Source organism: Struthio camelus, chromosome 23 (genome assembly GCF_040807025.1).
Source record: "Struthio camelus isolate bStrCam1 chromosome 23, bStrCam1.hap1, whole genome shotgun sequence".
NCBI lineage: Eukaryota > Metazoa > Chordata > Aves > Struthioniformes > Struthionidae > Struthio > Struthio camelus.
Genome location: NC_090964.1, coordinates 10,822,828 through 10,841,921, shown reverse-complemented (window position 1 = coordinate 10,841,921; position 19,094 = coordinate 10,822,828). Strand labels below are relative to the sequence as shown.

Here is a 19,094-nt window from a genome sequence, read left to right as displayed (position 1 = left end):
TTTCACAGTGAAGTTGTAAGCACGTGCCTGCTTATTGCAGTGTGGATCCAAAAGTATCTAGCTTGCAAGTACCATCTCTAATTTATATATCCTTAGTACTGATGTCTACTAAGGGCAGCAGGATTGCAATGAGAGTGGAAGATTATGGTCAGCTTTTGCCTTTGTTAAGCAGTATGTGAAGAGCGTAAGATAGTGGGATAGAGAGCCCAAATGAGAAAAAGCAACCTAATAAAAGGCCTGCAATTTTGTTACGCAACAAAGGTTGGTTTTTATCCTCCTATCTCCTCTCAAAAACATATTTGACTCAGATAAAAATAAAGTGAGTTGGTTCTTGAATTGTTTGTATGCAGCATGACTAGATGTGCTTCTTAATGACACATCTTAATGAATTCAGACCTACCTTTTTGCTACCTGAATACTTGGTGCTAAAATGATTATATAAAGGATAGTTGTTCTTGCTCTTGTATTAATTATAGACATTTCGTAATTGTTTCTGAAGTTTATACAACATTTTCAAGTTAAGAATTTTACACAGAGGCTTGTATGTGGAAAAAAAAAAAGTTTATTAGTATATTGCTTTGCAGGTTATGTAGCATATTATCAACAGGTATGTCCCAGATAGGCTCACCATTCAAGGAGCTGAATGTTTAGACAGCACTGAAAGGGAGAATTAATACAACTACACTGCCTTCAGTTACTGGTAAGTGAAAATTCAGGGTTGTTTTATGAAGACAGATCTTTTTCACTAATTGCAAACTTCTTGCTTTGACAGTTCTTTTGAGCGCTGCCGGGAGGACAACAAGAAATCTACTTATTTGGTGCAATGATGCTTTCAAGTTGAGCCTGAAAACAAATGAGACAGTAAGTTAAATTAGCCTTAATCTAAAAAATAAACCCACATTGCTGAAAAGCGATAAATTGTCTGTTATGTATTCAAAGTGAGCAGCTGAGGGATGCTGCAATACTTCAAGAGAAATAGGCTAGGGTTTTTTCCTCTGGTTATTTCATTTCTTACTACATGTTTTATAAATTAACTTTTCATTCTTGGCATGCACACTTGTTGCCTTCTGAGAAGAAAAGAGCTGGCCTTGGTTCCATACAATGAAAGACTCATTTTATAATGTAAAGCATTGAAAAGGAAATTAAATAAAAGCTGTTGAAACAGTGGTCTGAGTTCTCTGATTTCAGGCTAGACTATGTTCGCTAAATTAAATGTTTGGCTCTTTACAGTCTGGAACACAAGCTCTGACTCTGGGACAAAAGGAACTGGGAACAGCAAGTTTTTCAGTTACTGAGACAACTTGATGCCCAATTAGTAGATTGATCAGCGAGCTACCAATGCTTAGGGAGTTTTTGGTATATGAAGCTTCTGGGACTTGCAGATTGTCCTCTTCATATTGCTGCCATCAAAATAAACTCCAGTTTTGGTGTGTGTGTGTGTGTGTGTATATATATATAATATATATATATATAGCTGTTAAAATATTTCTAGTTCAAAGAAGAATAACAGCTTCAGTGGCAACACGTCTTTAATCTAACAGTTATTCCACTTCATGTCCTAAACAGTTCAAGACGGCTTGAAGATGTTAATGGTTTAGACAAGAAAAACAGTAAGAATGTTAAAGATAAGGAAAGCAGCTGAGTGCAAAGTAAACTTCTAGACAGACAGGTTTAATGTTGTTTCTGATTACGTTTTTTCTTTAATCAAAAGCTGATTTTTTTTTCCCCCAACAGCAAAGAAATCTGTCTTTGTCAAACTGAAGGTGTCTTGGCTGCTGAGTAGTAGCATGCACAAAATTACTTCTGTCCTATGCAAATCAATTTCAGTGATCCAGTCAAGAGCACCATAGGACAAATTGCTTCACCATTGTCCATGGTAGCATGTTAGCAACCAACAGGTGAACAGGACACATACTTTTACCTACAATATAGTAATCACACTTTAAATGTTTAGAAGCTTAGAAACCCAGGCAATAGTGTGTGCTTGCCCTTAGGTTTTGCTATTGTCTGTAGCTCGGTTATGTGAGATGTAGATTGGAAGTTTTGAGGAAAATATGACAACAGTGCCACCAAGTTTCCCTGGGGGATTTGATCCTATGGCTAAATAGTTTTATTAGAAAAATGTATAAGAAGTTAAATCCATACTACAAATGCGCACTTGGTTCTCTTGTAACTATTCCAGACTGTACTAAAGTTCACGCTGTCTTTAGATTTGCAACAAATACATCTATTAAAGAGCTTCTCAAACACCTTTCGGGGGTGCCTCTGATCCCTAAATACAAAGAGTAGATCAGTAACTGATAATTCAACGTTTGTTTTCCAGGCCAGGTAGCGTAGTTAAAATCTGCTATAGTAGAGTCTGCCCACTGTATATGAAATAACTGACACCTTATGATGAGGACTAGCATCCGTAAGGGAAGAAAGAGAATGCTACTTCTCCCACAGAGATGAAAATAAAATAACCAAATACATGTTTTAAGGATGTAAGCCACAGATTAGTCTTGTGCCTTTTTTTTTTAGTTGACCTCTCTACCTAGGGTTGGAAAAGTGGTAACTTACCTTGTTTATAAATCAAGGAAAGTGGAATGTTAAATTACAATACATAAGCACAGGGCTTAGGCACCCTCTCAGTGATGCCTGAGCTTTTGGTAGTACAGTGTATCTCATGTAAGCTTTGAGGCAAGGATAAAAGAAAAAAGTCTCTGTTGCATATAATACACAATTGCTCTTATTAGGCAATGTTTAATTTTAAATGGTGTCTCTTCTTATCAGGGAGTAAACTTAGCTGCTCTGGCCAACAGCAAAGAAACAAAACTTTCTTCATTTGTCTTTATTAAGTTTTCTTTTTTGTAGCTGAAAAGGGATGGCAGCTACAACAACCTTAAAATCAAGTTATGCATAAATAGATTCCAGGGGCGTCAAATTTGAAGTCTATATTTGGGGTTCATCTGTGTGCGTCTGCTAACTGACCATAAGGATTTAGCATTATCAGAACAAACTGTGATATCCCTGTGGCAAATTTGTATATAACTAGAGCCCAATGAATCTGACCTGCTGTTTGGATGATCAGTTTTACTCATGATGACTAATTACTGACGGAGCAAGGAAGTAAAGTATGCAGAAGAGCATTTTTCCTATTTCACTGAGAATTCAAAGGTGGAACATGAATACAAATGCATCCTAACCTTCAGCTGCTGATTTGTTCGTTTCAGGAACTGGACCTCTTCACTGTGTTTCTTTTCCTCTATCTGTCGCCTTTCATTTTCACGTTTTTCAATAGCTTCACATTTAGCTTTCTGTTCAGTCACTTGCTTTTCCAGCTCCCGCTTTTCTTCCTCTAGCTCTGCAATCTTGGAAAAGAGTATAGATTGCTCAAATCGTGTTTGTTAATAAGCAATTTCCAATTAAGACAGGTTCAAGTTTTATGTTGTACAGTACAATAGGTAGAACAGATAAATTTATGGAGTACAATTAAGCCCTACAGTAAGGTAAGTATCTTGATGGTCTTTACTGCCATCCAGTGGAAGTAGAAATACCTGATTTTATATAAAATTTTGTACGTGAAATCGTTACGCTTTATCACATGCAGAAAGCTACCTTACGAGGTTGACAGCCCAACTCACTCTTTTCTCCATGTCAGATTTGCCTTGCTCAGCTTGCAGTGCCTTCCGCATGCCGAAGGCAACGCTGCTCTCATACAGAGTCTGATAAGCAGCAATCGTCATTTGGATTTCATCTCGGACTCGAAGCAGCAACAGCCCTCGCTCTGCACAGTTAATCGTCGTTTCGCGGATCAGTTCATCTTTAAACAACAGGCACAAAAGCACAGTTAAGGCAGTAGGTGCGTTGGCTTGGGGAGGCCGGCCCCCCGCGCCGGCCGCCGCTGGCTGCCCGGCAGCCGCAGAGCGCCACGGCTGGCTGTCGGCGGCGCGGCCGGGGCCGGGGCAGAGGGCGAGGCGGCGGCGGCGGCCGGCGCGGCGGCACTGACCGAAGCACTGCGCGTAGAGCTGGCGGCGCACGGGGCACAGGCCGGTCTCCCGCGCCTGCCGCTGCCGCAGCCGCAGGTCCAGCTGCTCCTGCAGGCGCACCACGTCGGCGCGGGTGCTGGGGGCGCCCGACACCTCCTGCACCCAGAGCCGGCCGTCCTCCGCCCACTCCCTGCACCGGAGAGCACGGCCGTCAGCGCCGCCGCCGCCGGGCCGCGCCCGCCCGCCGCCCCTCGCCGCCCCTCACCGCGGCGGCAGGATGGCGTTCAGCACCTCCCGCGCCGGCTCGGCGGCCGCGCCGGGCCGCGGCGGCGGCGGGCGGCCCCCGGTGGGCGGGCGCGGCGGCGGGGCGGGGGCGGAGGCGCCGCCGCCGTCCGCCCGGGGCCCGGGGCGCTCCGCCCGGCGGCTGACCAGCACCGGCGGGTCGTAGCGCAGCAGCGAGTCCGGCGGCGGGATCATGGCGGCCGCTCGCCGCGCGCGCCGCTGTCGCCATGGCGACGGCGCGTCGCGGCGGGGGGGGGGAGCGGGCGGGCGCGCTGCGCGTGCGCGGGAGCCCAGCAGGCTGCGCGCACGCGCAGGAGAAGGGCGGCGCGGCGCCGGCCTCCCCCCACCCGGCCCCGGCGGAAGTACTTCCGGGTGGCGGCGCGCGAGGCGGAAGCGGCCGCACTTCCCTTCGCGCGGCGGCGGCGCCATGGAGGCGGCGGCGGCCGAGCGGCGGCGGGAGCGGCGGCGGCGGGCGGCGGTGAAGGCCGAGAAGCGGAGCCCGCGGCGCTCCGGCTCCCGCTCCCGCTCCGCGCGGGGCAGCCAGTCGCCGCCGGCCGAGGAGCGGCGGGGCCCGGCCGGGCCGCACCGGGGCGGCAGGAGCAGGAGCAGCAGGTAGGGCCGCCCCGGCGGCGGCGTCGCGCCCGGGCCTCGGCCTCCCGCTTTGCTCCCGTGCCCTCACCCCCCCCCCCCACTGTCCTTAAAGGTCGCCCAAAAGGAAGGAGAAAGCGTCGGGCAGGAGAAGCAAGTCCCCCCGGAGCAGGAGGAGCCGGAGCCCCCATCACGTCGCAGTCAAAGTCAAGCAGGTAAATCGCCTCGGTGCTGCCGCCGGGGCCTGACCCTGCCGCGGGTCTGGGGGGCCAGCGCTCCCGGGGAGGCGATGCTAGGGCCCTGTGCGCTGCACTGCCTCCCGGAAAGAGAGAGAGAGAGAGTGAGCCTCCTCTGGCAAAATTCATCCGTGGAAGGCAGGAAAAATAGTTCCTGACTTACTTTCTTTTAGTTGTTGTCATGTCTAATTTAAAAAAAAGTTTTACAGGTTCAATATCTGTTGCTATCCACTTCAAACTCTGTCCTGAGCAATTGAGTGTTCATATGGGCGTGTTGTGAATTTACCACTTGTGCGGACTGTTCCTGCAAGCTGCTTGCTTTGCCCGGAATACTGTTGATATCTGAAAGTCAAGTACAAGCCCCTTTAGCTTTCAGTTGTCTCTTCAAGCATCTTATTCTGTGGAAGGATGGCAGGTCTGTCTCTCTTTTTTAAGCTTGTGTTACTCATTGTAATCGTGGGAATCCAAATAGTTCAGCAAGAAAATAGTTTTTTACTACTTTATGTTAGATCAATACACAAGACTTTTGAGTCCTTGTTTTTCATGTGTTAGATTGTGATTTTTTTTTTCTTTAAAGTAGATTCCTTTCTCTTTTCTTCTAATTCTAAATAGACCACTATAAGAGATTATTCATTACAGGAACGAGATGATCATTGTCACAGAGGAAATGAAGAACGAAAGCAGAGAAACCCATCAGAACAAGAACACAGGCGAGATAGAAGTGGTGAGAGAGAAAGACACAGAGATCACTCGGACAGAAGGAAAAATCCTAATGAAAGGCCTGGAGGCCGAGGCCACGAGCGAGAAAGGGATGTTCAGAACATTCGTGAGCAGCAAGCAGAGAGGGAGTTCTATAATGAGAGAAGACGAGAGCACCGACAAAAGAATGAAGTGAGTGGTATTAACCAGAATCCAGAACTCGGGCAATCTGATAATAAACCTAAAGATCCTGTAAAAAAAGAAAAGCCAAGTTTTGAACTGTCTGGTGCGCTTCTGGAAGATGCCAACACTTTCCGAGGTGTTGTGATTAAGTACAGCGAGCCCCCAGAAGCTCGGATACCAAAGAAACGATGGCGCCTCTATCCTTTTAAAAATGATGAGTTCCTTCCAGTCATGTACATTCACAGACAGAGCGCTTATCTCCTGGGCAGGCATCGCAGAATAGCAGATATTCCTATTGACCATCCCTCCTGCTCAAAGCAACATGCTGTCTTTCAGTATCGGTAAGTATTATTCTCTGTGCCTGCTGGTGAAACAGAAGTATTCTGAAACTTGTATTTATAAACAAACAAACAAAAAAACCCCAAAACAGAGTTTAGAAGTGTTAGTTTGCTGTAAGTGTCTCATGTCAGAGATAGCTGGAATTCACATATGGCTGCTGTACGTTCTCTTAGCAGTAATCAAAAATACTTGAAACTTCTCCCATTTAACCACAAGCAGTCTTCCTGTAAGACAAATAACATAGCAGGACTAAATGCAGAATTGGATGTATATCTGAATTGGAATAAACGCTCTCAGGTGTAATTAGCGGTAAAAATATTTTGCAACCAAGATTGCTGCTATCCTTTTGAAGCAGCAAGGATTGTATGCTGCTGAAGACAGAGCTGCTCTCAAGGAACAGCCATCTGTTCGGTGTTACAAATTACTGTATTATATCACCATAAGTTTTAGAAGGTGATGCAGTCTTTCAGAATCTCATCCCGAGTGCCTCCTTACACTCATTATGCTTGCTTAAATTTTTGAAAATACAGAACGTTTTGAAAACTCCATCTACTTCTAGAGTGGCTGCATAAATGGGAATTTTGTGTCTGTCTTGTTATGATTGAAATAGTGCTTTTTGTTTTGCCAGGCTTGTGGAGTACACCCGTGCTGATGGTACAGTTGGCCGCAGAGTAAGGCCTTATATAATTGACCTTGGTTCTGGCAATGGTACTTTTCTAAATAACCAGCGGATTGAACCTCAACGTTACTATGAACTGAAAGAAAAGGATGTGTTGAAATTTGGGTTCAGTAGCAGGGAATATGTTCTTCTCCATGAATCTTCAGATAAATCTGAGGCAAACACAAAGGACGATGATGAGGAGGAGGACGAGAAGGAGGAAGAGTCTGACAGTTAACAGATCAGGAGGAAATTGGGGGGGTGAAAAAAAATCTTTGCAGTAGAACGTGCATTGGGATGTAAACATTGGCGCATCGAAGCACTGATGCCTCTTATTGCCTTAAAGTCCTTCTTCTGTTGCTGGTCTGTTCTTGTAGCTTATTTTGGGGACTTAATCATCTTGGATAGTTCTGCTTATCAGGAAATTCAGCTTTTTCTAAGCTAATTTCCCCTGACAAAGAAAAAAGAGCACCTGGATGTGAAAGCTGTGGTGCTGGAAATATTCAACAGATGTTGGAAGGCTATCCCCTTCTAGTAAATGATGTAAAACACAGTGGGCATATTTAAAATTATTTTTATGAACTGTTTTGTCATAATCCTTTGAAAATGCTACTTAACTGAAAAATAAGGTAGAAACTAGCTGATATATTTTGTCTTATTTGGTAGGATTTGCCGAATTTGTATGCCTGTTAAGAAATCTAGACAGGAGAATTTACCAAGTTTCATTACTAAAGAGGCAGAAATGTTGCAAAGCCCCTCTTGTATTTGTATGTTTTGGGTAGTTAAGTTTGCATTGTAATAACTTTTCAGGGATGGGCATTTTACCAGAATACCTTGTAATCTACAGGTAGTATAGTTGTAAATGAAAGGAAATGCTTCCTGGGACTTTAGGTTATGGGGCTTGAGGTCTAAGTCAGTATATGCCCAGTATATGTTGAAACTAGATACTGAAATTTTTATTGGATGTTGGGTATCTGGTTCTAAAGCTGGGTCCTTCTTCTTTTTTTTTTTTTTTTTTTTTTTTTTTTGATAACACCACAGCCCCGTAAATAACTTCTCCTTGTTTCTATTACATGTAGATACCTGTTATGTGATTACATGTTTTCAACAGTTTGCACTATTTAAGTTTTCTTTATATAAAATTATACTGTCATTTGTTTGAAGTATTCTTGTTTTTTCCCATAAAAGAAAAGTTGCTTTAGGAGGGGGAAGAAAATTCTACTTAATGAAAATACTTACATTTTGCATATTTTTGGATATCTCCTTCCTGTGCTTGGTTTTATGATAAAAGAAATGTAACATTTTTCACTTTGTTTACTAACTTTGCCTAGATGTTTGTTCTGTGGTCACACATGCTATTCATACATGCTGTGTATATACTTTGTGTATACATATGTTACATATTGTATACACAGGCTGAAACGTTTATGGTGTAAATATGGGACATTAATGTAGGGTTTTCAAACAGCTGGTAGAAGAATGTGTTTTGACTAGGAGGATCTCCTTTATATATACTCTAGGGGTTTTTAAATAAAGAATTTGTAAATTTAGCCCTAATTAATTTTAGTTGTAATATTTTTCTAGTGTCCCTTTCTCCCTCTATATTATCTGACATAGATGCACTATATTTTTTCGGAGAAACTCACAAAGATGAGGGAGAGATGCTGGTATTGAAGGTATAAATTATTGCAGTTCTTATGGTCAGCAAAAAGGTTCAGCAGTTGAAATAGATTTCACAAGAATTCTTCTATCTACAGTAATTCATTGAACTTGTTACTGAAGTATTACCCTTTAGTAAAAGCAGGACTAAGCAGACATAATGACATCTGTTACCTTACAAATGACATTACTGTAACTGCCTCAGTGGCAGATTCTTTGTCTGTACACTTGGAAATTGTGGTGCATGTGTTTGCTTTTAAATTCAGACTGATGCACCGTGTGTAATCCAGTCCCGAGTACCCCTTCACCCCACAAACTAGGCAACACCTCTCACTTTTTCCTGCAGCCCCAGAAGGCATCACAGCTTCTGGTGCTTGTGTGTCTCTTGTACTATAGTGCATGTTATCAAAGTACTTGTATTTGGTTTTTAAGGACACCAAAGAAATAAAAAAAAAAAAAAAAAGGTTGTGTGGTCTGTGTGCTGCAGATGCTGTGAGTTTGGAGGGGCAGGTGGAGCAGGCTTGCACCATGCTGCTTTATTCAGACCTCTGTGAACCTGAGTCTCCCCTTGGTGGCTTAGTGCAGTGCTCAGGTCACATGCTCTTGCATGCAGACATGTTCACCTCAGAAGTATGAAATATGTGTGTGGTTTAAGCCAAATCTGATCAGTATCGCAAAAGGGGCAAACTAGTGCATAGCGTCCCGTTTATTTCAGAGCATATAAGTCATACAATTTAGACTAATGTAACTAAGAGGCTTGAGCCTAGCTTTAAAAAAAGGGTTGATCAAATTAGACAAAAAAAGCGTTTGAAGCGTGCGGAGCAATTTCAGTAAGTGTTAAAATGACCTGTTCTCAATGGGTTATTTTTTCACAAAGGGGAGGCACAGAGGTGAAGTACGTATAGCCGTGATGTAAAGGGGTGACAAAACACTGTCTTACCCGAATGAGACTTTCAGATTTGTTCAGTTTGTATACTCCTCCTAGCTGTGTTGCTGAACTGTGACCCTCTTAGGAAATGGTCTTAGCTACTTTCAAGCTGTTTCCTGTTCAGTCCGTGGGCTGGAAAAATGGAAGTGACTACTACAATCTGCTGTACCTATTTTGTGAATTAATCATTTCAAACCTATTCTGTACAATAGCACAATTATGATCTTGATTTTGCTGTACTGTTTTTATTATTTGCCTGATGCTAGGGAAAACAGGCTGCTTCTGGTGGAATTCAAGGACGTGCAGTACCCCAGCGCCGAGTGCTGATGAAGACCACAGTAACCTGCTTCCAAAAACGATGCAACACGAACTAAGGGTGTTACGGTTTATTGCCTCACTGTCAGTGTAACGTGTCCTGCTGTTAGGTCCCGAGATACTCAAAGGCTACTGAGGGACGCAGGGCTGACGTGCGGACACCAAGCCGGGGCCTCGTCGTAGACCAAGCAGGAGGATCTGGGAGTCGCTTCCCCGCTTCCTCGGCCCTGCGGCGAGCTGCGAGCTGGCCGCGCTCTAACCGGGGCGTTGGTCCGTGGTTGCCGGTGCCGCCCGGCGTTCTGCTTCACGCCGGTCCGCGGCTGCTGTCGTTGAAGTGCTCGTTCAGGTGCTACAGGGCTAGTTTTCACTGGATGGAGCCACACCTTCGTCTGCGGGAGCTCGCTGGCGGCAGCTGCCCTCTGGTCCGCGGTTCCCCGTTGCGGCCCGGGCTTGGGTGGCGTCAAACGGCGCCAACTCCCGTTTCGCGGGGTTTTACCCTGAGGAGTCCGGGGGGAACGGGCCGGGCCGGGCCGTGGGGCTCCGCGGGCGGCGCTGTGGGCCGGGCCCGTCCGGCCCCGTTCCCTTCCGGGTCGCTCCGCGCCGCGCGGGCGCGGCGTTCCGGGCCGTTCCGTTCCGGGGCGGGGGGCGGTGTTCCGGCCGGACCGGGCCGGGCCGCGCGGGCGCGGGGGCGCCGTTCCGCTCCCTTCCGTTCCGGGCCGGTGCGGGCCGGGCCGCGCGGGCGGCGCCGGTGTCCGAGTCGGTGTCGGCGTCGGCGCCGCGGGCCGGGCCTCAGCGCTGCCCCCGGCGGCCCGGTGCGGCAGCGCAGCCGCCGCCGCCGCCCGCCCGCCCTGCGCAGGCCGCCGCCGCCATGGCCGCGCTTCACGCCAAGGCCGGCGGCCCCCCGCAGATCCCCGACACCCGCCGCGAGCTGGCCGAGCTGGTGAAGCGCAAGCAGGAGCTGGCGGTGAGCGGGGCGGCCGGGGCGGCGGCGGCGGCGGCGGCGGCGGGGGGGGGCGGCGGGGCCGGGCCCGCTCACCGCTTGTGCTTGTGCCCGGCAGGAGACGCTGGCCAACCTGGAGCGGCAGATCTACGCCTTCGAGGGCAGCTACCTGGAGGACACGCAGATGTACGGGAACATCATCCGCGGCTGGGACCGCTACCTCACCAACCAGAAGTGAGTGTGGGCCCGGCCGGCCCGCCCGCCCGCCCTGCCCGCCGGGCCCCTGCCATGCCACTGCCGCGCTCTCTCTTGCAGAAACTCCAACAGCAAAAACGACCGGAGGAACCGCAAGTTCAAGGAGGCCGAGCGGCTCTTCAGCAAGTCCTCGGTCACCTCGGCGGCGGTGAGTGCCGCGCCGCATCGCGGGCCCCTTCCTGCCCGCCGCCGCCACCGCTACCGCTGAGGCCCCTGGGTGGGAGCGGCCTGGGCTCGGTGGCCGCCGCGGCCCGGGGGGAACCGCCTGGCTGTGCTGCCCCGAGAGGGTCTCCGCCGCCCGGCCTTGCTGCCCCGAAGGAGCCCCCCGTCTCGCCAGCCCCCAGGCAGGAACCGCCCGGCCTTGCTGCCCCAAGCTGCCTGGCGTTTGCTCAGCTTGGTGGTGGTTCGACCAGGAGCAAAGCCCAGTGCGGCCGGTCCCGTCCCTCCACTTAATATCGGGATGATCTCTGTACTGTAGAGGGTATCATGGGGGATGCAGCAGCTGCTACCATGCAGGTTTCCTATTTAAGCTGCTGTGCGTGTTTTTATCTCTTCCCTTCCCCAGCATCTTAACTTCTGTGTTGCAGTCTTTTTCAGAAAACTTTTTCCTAGTGCCTGGAGAGGTGAAAGGTAACCACAGTCAAGAAACCCCTCTACCTTACACTTCTGTCACTGCTGTCCGCTTTGTCTCTTTCTTTTTGCTCCTAACTCTCATTTCTGTTGCACCGTGTTGGTGCTAGGTTGTAAGTTCTTTGAAGCAAAGGTGTGGTCTGTCTTCTCTGTGAGGTGACTTCCCCTTTTTTGGTTTGAAAACAAGTGAATTGCTGCTTTCATTAAGTCCCTTTTGATTTTCTAGGCGGTCAGTGCGTTAGCTGGAGTTCAAGACCAGCTCATTGAGAAGCGTAAGTCACTTCTTCATTTCTCTCTGAACACAACTAACTTGGAAAGAATTAAACTTCTTCTGGATCCACTGTGAACTTGCCATTCCATTAGAGCACTCCCCTTTTGGGGACCAACATCTGGTCCTCTTAGGCGAGCTTCAGAGTACTCCCAACACATTCTCTAACTATAAAAGTCAAGAAAGTGGCCGTATGAGAAACATTACAAGTAAAGCTGAGCTGCCTTTCTTGAGTAAGCTTTTATCTTTAGTATATGTTTCAAGGATTCATTGTGTATAAAGTTTATTTAAATACACTTGGTGCTCTTTGGAGAAAGAGTCTGGAGGAGCTAAAGGAATGCATTTTTTGTTTGTATATCTTTCAGTAAGTTGTAAGTGATTATGGGCAAAGTTGAGTGCTCCACGTTCAGATATTCTACAATCTGTTGCGAGCTCTGTTTAGCTCTCTCCTGAGTCAGTCTTGCTCTGAGTGCAACTCTGAAACCATTATGTGCTGGTCAGATAGCAGTGCTGGGTTTCCAGTGCTTAGAACTTAAAACTTTAGTTCTCATAGTTTTTTCCCTAGTGCTTTGAGGTTATTAGCCACTTATGCTCAGGTTTCTAAAAGACATGTTTGTAGTTGATATCAAATCAGATGCAATTCTAGTGTGCCTCAGTCGCTAAGGAGGTAGCTTGGTGTTGTATGGCTCAGCATGCCCTTGGTGCCCTATGCACCTTTGTTGGGGGTTGCTCCGTTTGCTCAGGGCTCCCTGTGGGTTCAGGGACTCTCCAGGCCTGGGATGTGCGCTGCGGGGAAGTAACCATTGTGCTCCTCTGTGTTTGTCATGCTCTAGGGGAGCCAGGCAGTGGGACAGAAAGTGACACTTCTCCAGACTTCCACAATCAAGAGAATGAGCCTAACCAGGAGGATGCTGAAGAGCTGGATGGATCTGTGCAGGGGGTGAAACCCCAGAAAGCTGCTTCCTCTACTTCCTCTGGGAGCCACCACAGCAGCCACAAAAAAAGGAAGAACAAAAATCGACACAGGTTAGTGGTACCAGCAGCCTTCTTGTCATGCCTTGTGAGTGGCTAGTTGTTGAATTGACCTTACTACGGAAAGGAGCTAGTAATTTGCTAAAGTAACGAGCAGCTCAGGGCACCTCTTTGTTGTGGTAATTTCTTTTGTTATTAAGTTGCATGCATCCTGTAGTATTCATCAGGATCCCATTGCTCCCATCGCAATCAAGGAGGGGAAGGCATGCTAAAGTAGCTAAAACAAGCTGTCTGCATAGGCTACTAATTCCAGCTCCGATACAGCTGCACTTGTGACTGGGCCTTTTCAATTCTCCTACCTATCAAGGAGAATAAAACTGTTTTCCCTTTCTATAGAGGAAGATAATAGTTGTAGCTTCCTGTAGCTTGTTGGTTTCTGCACAACTCAGTAAGAGAGGAATATCACTACGCTTTTCGGGGAAGGAGGTGAAAAAGCAAATCGGAATGTTTGGGGCATTATGGACAGCCCCACATTTTCACTGAGATTTTCACTCCAAACCCTTTCTGTTTGTTGTCCCTAACTGAGTCTCTTTCCCTTTAGCTTATGAGAGTTGCTTTGTTTGTCACAAACCTTAAGGTATGCCTGTACGGCGTGGTACAGCCTAGCAGGCTGATGGCTTGGGCATCAGAAATAATCTGTTTTACAGTGGTATTCTCTCTGGGCTAACATACCCTGCTTCTTACCATGCCTCAGCACCCCACAGTAAGAGCTTGCTCAAGAATTTCTATAGAGTATGATAATGTGCTGTGGGGACATGCCCTTAGAAACAGAAATACCTGCAAATGTGTCCTTTTGGAAAGAAGAGACAGGCTTACTTTAGAGCTGTGCCTCTCTGGAAATGATTGCTGTAACTGATACCTAAAGATTATTAGAAGTGAAGAAGATCAATCAATCAATAAATAAATAAATAAAACCCATTCCTTCTACCTGGAGCTGGTTGGCTCTGTGTATGGACAGGTTTCCCTCACTGAGGGAGCTTTCCATGCAATTGCAGGAGAGAGAAATGTTTTAAAGGGCAGTGGTAAAAACTCATTAAGATTGCTGGGGGAAAATTCATTTGGGAGATACAGAGGTAGGTATAGTGCTTGCAAACTGTTTAACTGCCTTTTCTCCTTAATTAGGCTTTGAATCATTGGCATGTCTTTAATTCTTAGATCAGGTTTTTCTTCCTACAGTCTTAATTGGGCAAACATCCTAAAATATTGGATGTCTTCTTTGATTCCTCATAAACTAGGAATCCTAAGCAGTTTAAACCTTTTCTTTTTTTTGCCTGTAGACAATTGGAAAGAAGTTCAGGGGTAACACAAAACATTCCATCTGTAAGCAAGTTCAGAGAAACAACCTGTAAAACTGAAGTACAACAGAAGAAAACTGCTTTTTTCAAACAAATTAGAAATTATTCTACTAAATGCTTATGTGGACAACAAACAAACCAATCCACTGCAGCTGTGTTACAAATGCTGTAAATAACACACGTTCTTTTGCTCCATTACGTAACCCAAACTTTGGCAACAGGAGTTAGAAAGAAACTTCCCTACTGAAAGGTTATGTTGCTTTGGGGTTTCTTGTACGTTCCGTCCACTGAAGCAGCTGATGCTGGCTACTGTTGGAGACAGAATATTGGACATGAGGAGCCCTGATCTGATCTGGTATGGCAATTATTATCATCCTAAGAGATACATCAGACAAATCTAAATTATGGACAGTCTTTTGCAATTAATAACTGATTATTCTGTAATGCTTAGCATGGCCAGATAATGAAGGTGACCAAGTTTGTCTTTAGTAAAAACACTGTTAAAATTGTGATTGCTCTTACTAACTATTCCCTAAATTTCAGCACAAAGGACCAAACAATTTTCAAGTATATCTAGGTTAAAAAGAAAACAGTTCCTATCTACTGAAAGTATAACTGCTTTAAAATGTTTTGCAGCCTGGAGTGCTCTTTGGAAACAGACCTGCCTGTCTGTTCCTTGACTGTCATGTAACAAAAAAAACAAAACAAAAAAAAACTTGGCGGTTCCCTTTATGGCAGCTCTCATTCAGAATCTCTTCCGTTGGCTTGCATAAAGTTGGGTTTTGCTCCCCTCTTCCTGAAGGGAACGGGAAACTTGAAGGTGCACTGACTCCACCTGTAAATAGCTTAGATTTTTCTCCTTGGTACGTGACCAAGCAGCAGTGTTGAAAGGTGGCTTCAGAGTGGGCAGAACTCTGAGTATGCAGTTTGGTTTCTAGTTAGAAGCAAGGAATCAGATGGAAGTTAGAGTGTTCTTGCTGAAGTCATCCTCAGTTCCCTCTGGGACTGCAAAGGCCAAGATGATTATTTTCTATGTGTTCAGTTACTTTCATGGCTAAAAATTTCAGGAGGAAACACTACTGCTGCCTCTTAGAAATTCACTACTGAAAAGGTACTAAGTTACAGATGTTTTGATGATGATAAATCCTTTCTAACAAATACAGTTGTTAGCTTTCAGGAAGAACTGTTTGTAAAGACAGTGTTGTGGAATCAGTGTGAATGCGAAGACAACCTGTGGAAATGTAACTGAACTGTAATTGGAATCAGCCAATTCACTATGTTATCTTTTTCACTTTCTAAACAAAGCGAGTGTAAGAGAATGTGTGTGTGTGCGCATTATGAGAATATTTGAATGCATAGTTGTCCACATAGCTTTATGGTTGTCTCCACCTATCTGCCTGAACAAGCTTTGCTTTGCCATAATAGCCTAGACAAAGCCACTGCTTTCTGACCACCCATTTGTTTGTTTTTGCAAGCAAATCAGTTTTTTTTCCTCTGCCTGTGAGCTAGTGTGCACTTCCAAGTATTTGATAGCTTCCTTTTTCTGCACATAAAATTTCCTCCATAAAACCACTCTGCCTCTGTTTTAACACCTTTTGTTTTTTTTTTTTTTTCCCCTGGTAATCAAATTGGGGAGGGGGACTCTGGATTGCTAAATCTGGAGTGCTTTTTGTGCCCAATTCTGGTTAAGATATTTTAAGAACTTTATGGCATTTGAACACTGGCTTTATTTTTTTTAATTTTTTTTTTTTTTTTTAGTAATCTCGCTAGGGTGGCTAATCAACTAATTTATTTAATTCATTAGTATATTAATTTCTATTGCTTTCTTCCTTTCAAATGCTGCCCCTCAGCCCGTCTGGCATGTTTGATTATGACTTTGAGTAAGTTTGACTTGAATTAGTACTTGTGCTGTGTTGTTAGTGTGTAGACACCAATGTGCCTTTTGAGACCTTTCTAACCCATAGTTTATCTGTTTAATTGTAGGTATGTATATTAGGTTAGGCTGGGAAGTTTTTTTTAAAAACAGAAAAGCGTGATGGAGGTAACATTTTATTTAATAACTTTAGCAAAATTAAATTAACTTCACTCTTCTTTACCTCTCTATTCCATTTTTAAATAGATAAACTTTTAAACTTAGTTAAAGTCTGATCCTTCTGGCTTTGCTTCATAAGGAGATTAGTGTAGACTTGGATATTTCCTTCTGGAAAACTGTAATAAACTCAGTACCCTTGACTTCTATAACTCCTGTCAGCTCAAACTCCTATCTCTATTCCAAGTAAATAACCGTTACCACTATGTCTGAATAATTACCTATGGCATAGTTACACATCTAACAGATTAACGTAGAGCATGCATATTTAACCTTATTTCTTTATGCTGCATAACTTCCCTGTGATTTTTATTGTGAACCTTTCTTAACTCTTTTTTTGCGTGGATAGAGTATGCATTTTGGCAAAGAATAGAGAATCCACTCTCTTTTTCCTTGCTGCTCCTTGTCCAGTAATATTGGGACAGTGATTTGGCTCAGCTGAATTGAGAATGTGGATTGAATTAACCAAATAGTCTTTGTTGTAGCCTATGCCATATGCAGTAGCTGGTTCTTTGAACTCCAGTGTTGGTTTAATGTATTGAAATGGACGTTTCTCTTATCTTTCCAACCACAGGATTGATCTCAAGTTAAACAAAAAGCCAAGAGCCGTAAGTATCAGTGCTCTGTCGTTGTTTTCATTGCTCATCCATACACTTGAGTGGCTGACTGACTCCTAATCTTAAAAAGCCTGCTTCTGCTGTAATTTAAGTTCTTATTTTCATGTTTGAGGAATATCTTCGTATGAAATAAGCATTGTCTTGTGGAGTTAACAATAAATAAGCCCAGGTAGGCTTGTTATGAAGCTAGGTCACAGTTAGAAGGCCCTGCACTTCTTATGGAAAAAGCTGGTTTGCGTTCTTCTGTCTTGTCATGATCTGGAATATTAAAAGTACCTGGTTTTGGTTGAAGCGTTCCTGAGCTAAGGTTTTGAAGGGTCCTTTCTTTAAAATGTTAAGCGACAAGAAAAAAGTTTCTTTTCTGTTTTGCCTGCAACTAATGGTATGTAGAAATGAGAGAAGACTGAGAATCCCAGCTCTGTAAGCAGAGTTGGAAGTAGAAGGGTGTTAATGTGTCTGTCCTTTCCTTTCTCTGCAGGACTACTAGACTCATCAGTGCTGAAGCTTCCGGGATTTAGGCCTACATGAATCCCTACGGAGAAAAATGCCAGTCGACTGAATGAGCGCGATGGCAGCTCTCTGGCCGAGTGTCTTCAGATGGGAGTGGTTCACTCTAAAGAACTCAGATGGGGGGAGAAATAGTCTTGGACCATGTATTTTGCATCATTTTCAAATCACCTGAGTTGCAGGAAGACTAAGGTGTAGTAGTAGTAATTTGGGTTCCTGAGTATTCTGTGCTTCCAGCTCAGTCGGGAATTTCCTACAATTGGCTGATCTTGCTGCTGACACCCCTGTGGTCTGTAATAACCATGGAGAGATATTTCCTTTTCCACTGGAATTGGGGTATGATTCAGTATGTCCCATCCATGTTGTAAGACTGTTAGGTTACTTTTGATACTGCTATTTAGCTGTGTGGTTTTCGTTTTGTTTTTTTGTTTTATCTGAAGTGTGTAGTTAATAAATTGGCTCTTGGTTTTTTTGTTTTAATCCGTATAGAGAGGAAGGTTCTTCATTTTTGTGGAACAACCCATGTGAATTCCTATTCAAGCAGAGAAAAAGGTGGTTAACCCTTTTCTCTAATTTTGTTTTAAACAGGATTCACTAAAGTTTGTGTAGGGCTTTTAGATACAGGGAAGGCTGAGCTCAAAGCCATCTTGCTCTTTGCTGTCTTTGAGGTTGAGTGGATTCTCTTTTTAATACAAACCTCTGTCATTTGTACATAAACAATAAAAGTTACATGTTTGTCTCTTCTCATGTTTTGTTCGGTCCAAAAATTTGACTCTTAGTGCTTTCACTCTGCTCTTAGTGCTGTTCACCTGCTCTGTGAGGGCTTCTGTGGAAGTCTTCCACTTTCACATAGTAGCTGCTCCTAGTCTGTGTTACGATTCTTTGTGCCTTTGTTCCTCTGGTAGACGTAACACTGAGTACTTGGAAGGATTGCTAGGCACTAATCTCCCACTGTGTTCAACTAATCCTGCTTCAAGGTAGAACTTGGATGTAAGTCAGTTCTTGCTGATCCTGGCAGAATGCCCGTAGATAAGGGATGAGCAGTCTGGATTGCCGCTGCTAAGGTACGCAGAGGGATGAGTGTTGGGTGTTTTTCACAGTAGCCAGGTCAAGATTTCAACGCTGATGTTGAAATAGACTGCACTTTTCTCAAGGTGCTATCTTATCTACATTACTTGGGGTATAATGCCTTTGTGTTTGTTTAAACATTTCCAATGGCAAGAGTACTATGGGAAAAGGTGTATAACCTGCTTTACACCCTCCCCCTGCCAAGTGCTTGCACATGCACTTAGCTGAGTGCTAACTCTGTTCTGTTACACCTCTGCTCTTCTGGTGTTTGGGTTTTTTTGTTGTGTTTTTTTGCTCCTTGCAGCTCAGTAAGATCTGCGTTTGCCTTGGGTAGTAGGGTCTTGACACTCCCCTCCCTCCCGTCCTCCCCTCGCCCATGCAAGCACCTAGCCAGTATAGAATAGTACCTGAGAATGAAGGTAAAGTCATGAGGGAGAAAAGTCTATAGGAGCAAAGCTCTCCCTTGTTCTATTTTCCGGTTCAGGGATCGGGGCAGCTCTATATTCTTGCCAGTTGGAGCTGGCTTATTCTCCAATAA

General features: G+C 45.1%; 3 protein-coding genes across 7 annotated transcripts; 2 read left to right on the top strand and 1 right to left on the bottom strand.

Moving 5' to 3' along the window:
* Positions 1-545: 545 nt before the first annotated feature.
* On the bottom strand, positions 546-4,445 carry DNALI1 (dynein axonemal light intermediate chain 1). Its single transcript, XM_068917156.1, has 5 exons — positions 4,234-4,445; positions 3,989-4,158; positions 3,624-3,802; positions 3,186-3,350; positions 546-843 (listed from the first exon to the last, which is right to left on the bottom strand). Exons 1-5 carry the CDS (start codon positions 4,443-4,445, stop codon positions 808-810), a joined length of 762 nt encoding a protein of 253 aa, XP_068773257.1. The 3' UTR covers positions 546-807.
* Positions 4,446-4,677: 232 nt separating this feature from the next.
* SNIP1 (Smad nuclear interacting protein 1) lies at positions 4,678-8,116 on the top strand. The gene is made up of 4 exons (XM_068917364.1): positions 4,678-4,862; positions 4,954-5,053; positions 5,714-6,297; positions 6,924-8,116. The coding sequence occupies exons 1-4, from the start codon at positions 4,678-4,680 to the stop codon at positions 7,189-7,191; spliced, it is 1,137 nt and encodes a 378-aa protein (XP_068773465.1). The 3' UTR covers positions 7,192-8,116.
* A 2,545-nt stretch (positions 8,117-10,661) lies between these two features.
* MEAF6 (MYST/Esa1 associated factor 6) lies at positions 10,662-18,232 on the top strand. Of its 5 annotated transcripts, none has more exons than XR_011135998.1 (8): positions 10,665-10,819; positions 10,914-11,029; positions 11,111-11,198; positions 11,907-11,952; positions 12,782-12,974; positions 16,259-16,316; positions 16,939-16,972; positions 17,460-18,232. XR_011135998.1 is itself a non-coding variant. In XM_068917361.1 (8 exons), exons 1-8 carry the CDS (start codon positions 10,724-10,726, stop codon positions 17,466-17,468), a joined length of 612 nt encoding a protein of 203 aa, XP_068773462.1. In that variant the 5' UTR covers positions 10,694-10,723; the 3' UTR covers positions 17,469-18,232. The 5 variants fall into 5 exon arrangements, 4 of the variants coding, with proteins under 4 accessions (XP_068773464.1, XP_068773463.1, XP_068773462.1 ...); XM_068917361.1 differs by lacking the exon at positions 16,259-16,316 and adding an exon at positions 16,126-16,155 and having other exon boundaries at positions 10,694-10,819; XM_068917362.1 differs by lacking the exon at positions 16,259-16,316.
* The last annotated feature ends 862 nt before the right edge of the window (positions 18,233-19,094 follow it).

Excerpts from the sequence above, each read along its gene's own strand:
- DNALI1 (XM_068917156.1), bottom strand. The coding sequence starts at position 4,445 with ATGATCCCGCCGCCGGACTCGCTGCTGCGCTACGACCCGCCGGTGCTG. Across the intron at positions 4,159-4,233 it reads AACGCCATCCTGCCGCCGCG|GGAGTGGGCGGAGGACGGCC; the intron begins GTGAGGGGCGGC and ends TCTCCGGTGCAG. Across the intron at positions 3,351-3,623 it reads AATCTGACATGGAGAAAAGA|ATTGCAGAGCTAGAGGAAGA; the intron begins GTGAGTTGGGCT and ends CTCTTTTCCAAG.
- SNIP1 (XM_068917364.1), top strand. The coding sequence starts at position 4,678 with ATGGAGGCGGCGGCGGCCGAGCGGCGGCGGGAGCGGCGGCGGCGGGCG. Across the intron at positions 4,863-4,953 it reads GGCAGGAGCAGGAGCAGCAG|GTCGCCCAAAAGGAAGGAGA; the intron begins GTAGGGCCGCCC and ends CTGTCCTTAAAG. Across the intron at positions 6,298-6,923 it reads CATGCTGTCTTTCAGTATCG|GCTTGTGGAGTACACCCGTG; the intron begins GTAAGTATTATT and ends TTGTTTTGCCAG.
- MEAF6 (XM_068917360.1), top strand. The coding sequence starts at position 10,724 with ATGGCCGCGCTTCACGCCAAGGCCGGCGGCCCCCCGCAGATCCCCGAC. Across the intron at positions 10,820-10,913 it reads AGCGCAAGCAGGAGCTGGCG|GAGACGCTGGCCAACCTGGA; the intron begins GTGAGCGGGGCG and ends TGTGCCCGGCAG. Across the intron at positions 11,199-11,906 it reads CCTCGGTCACCTCGGCGGCG|GCGGTCAGTGCGTTAGCTGG; the intron begins GTGAGTGCCGCG and ends TTGATTTTCTAG.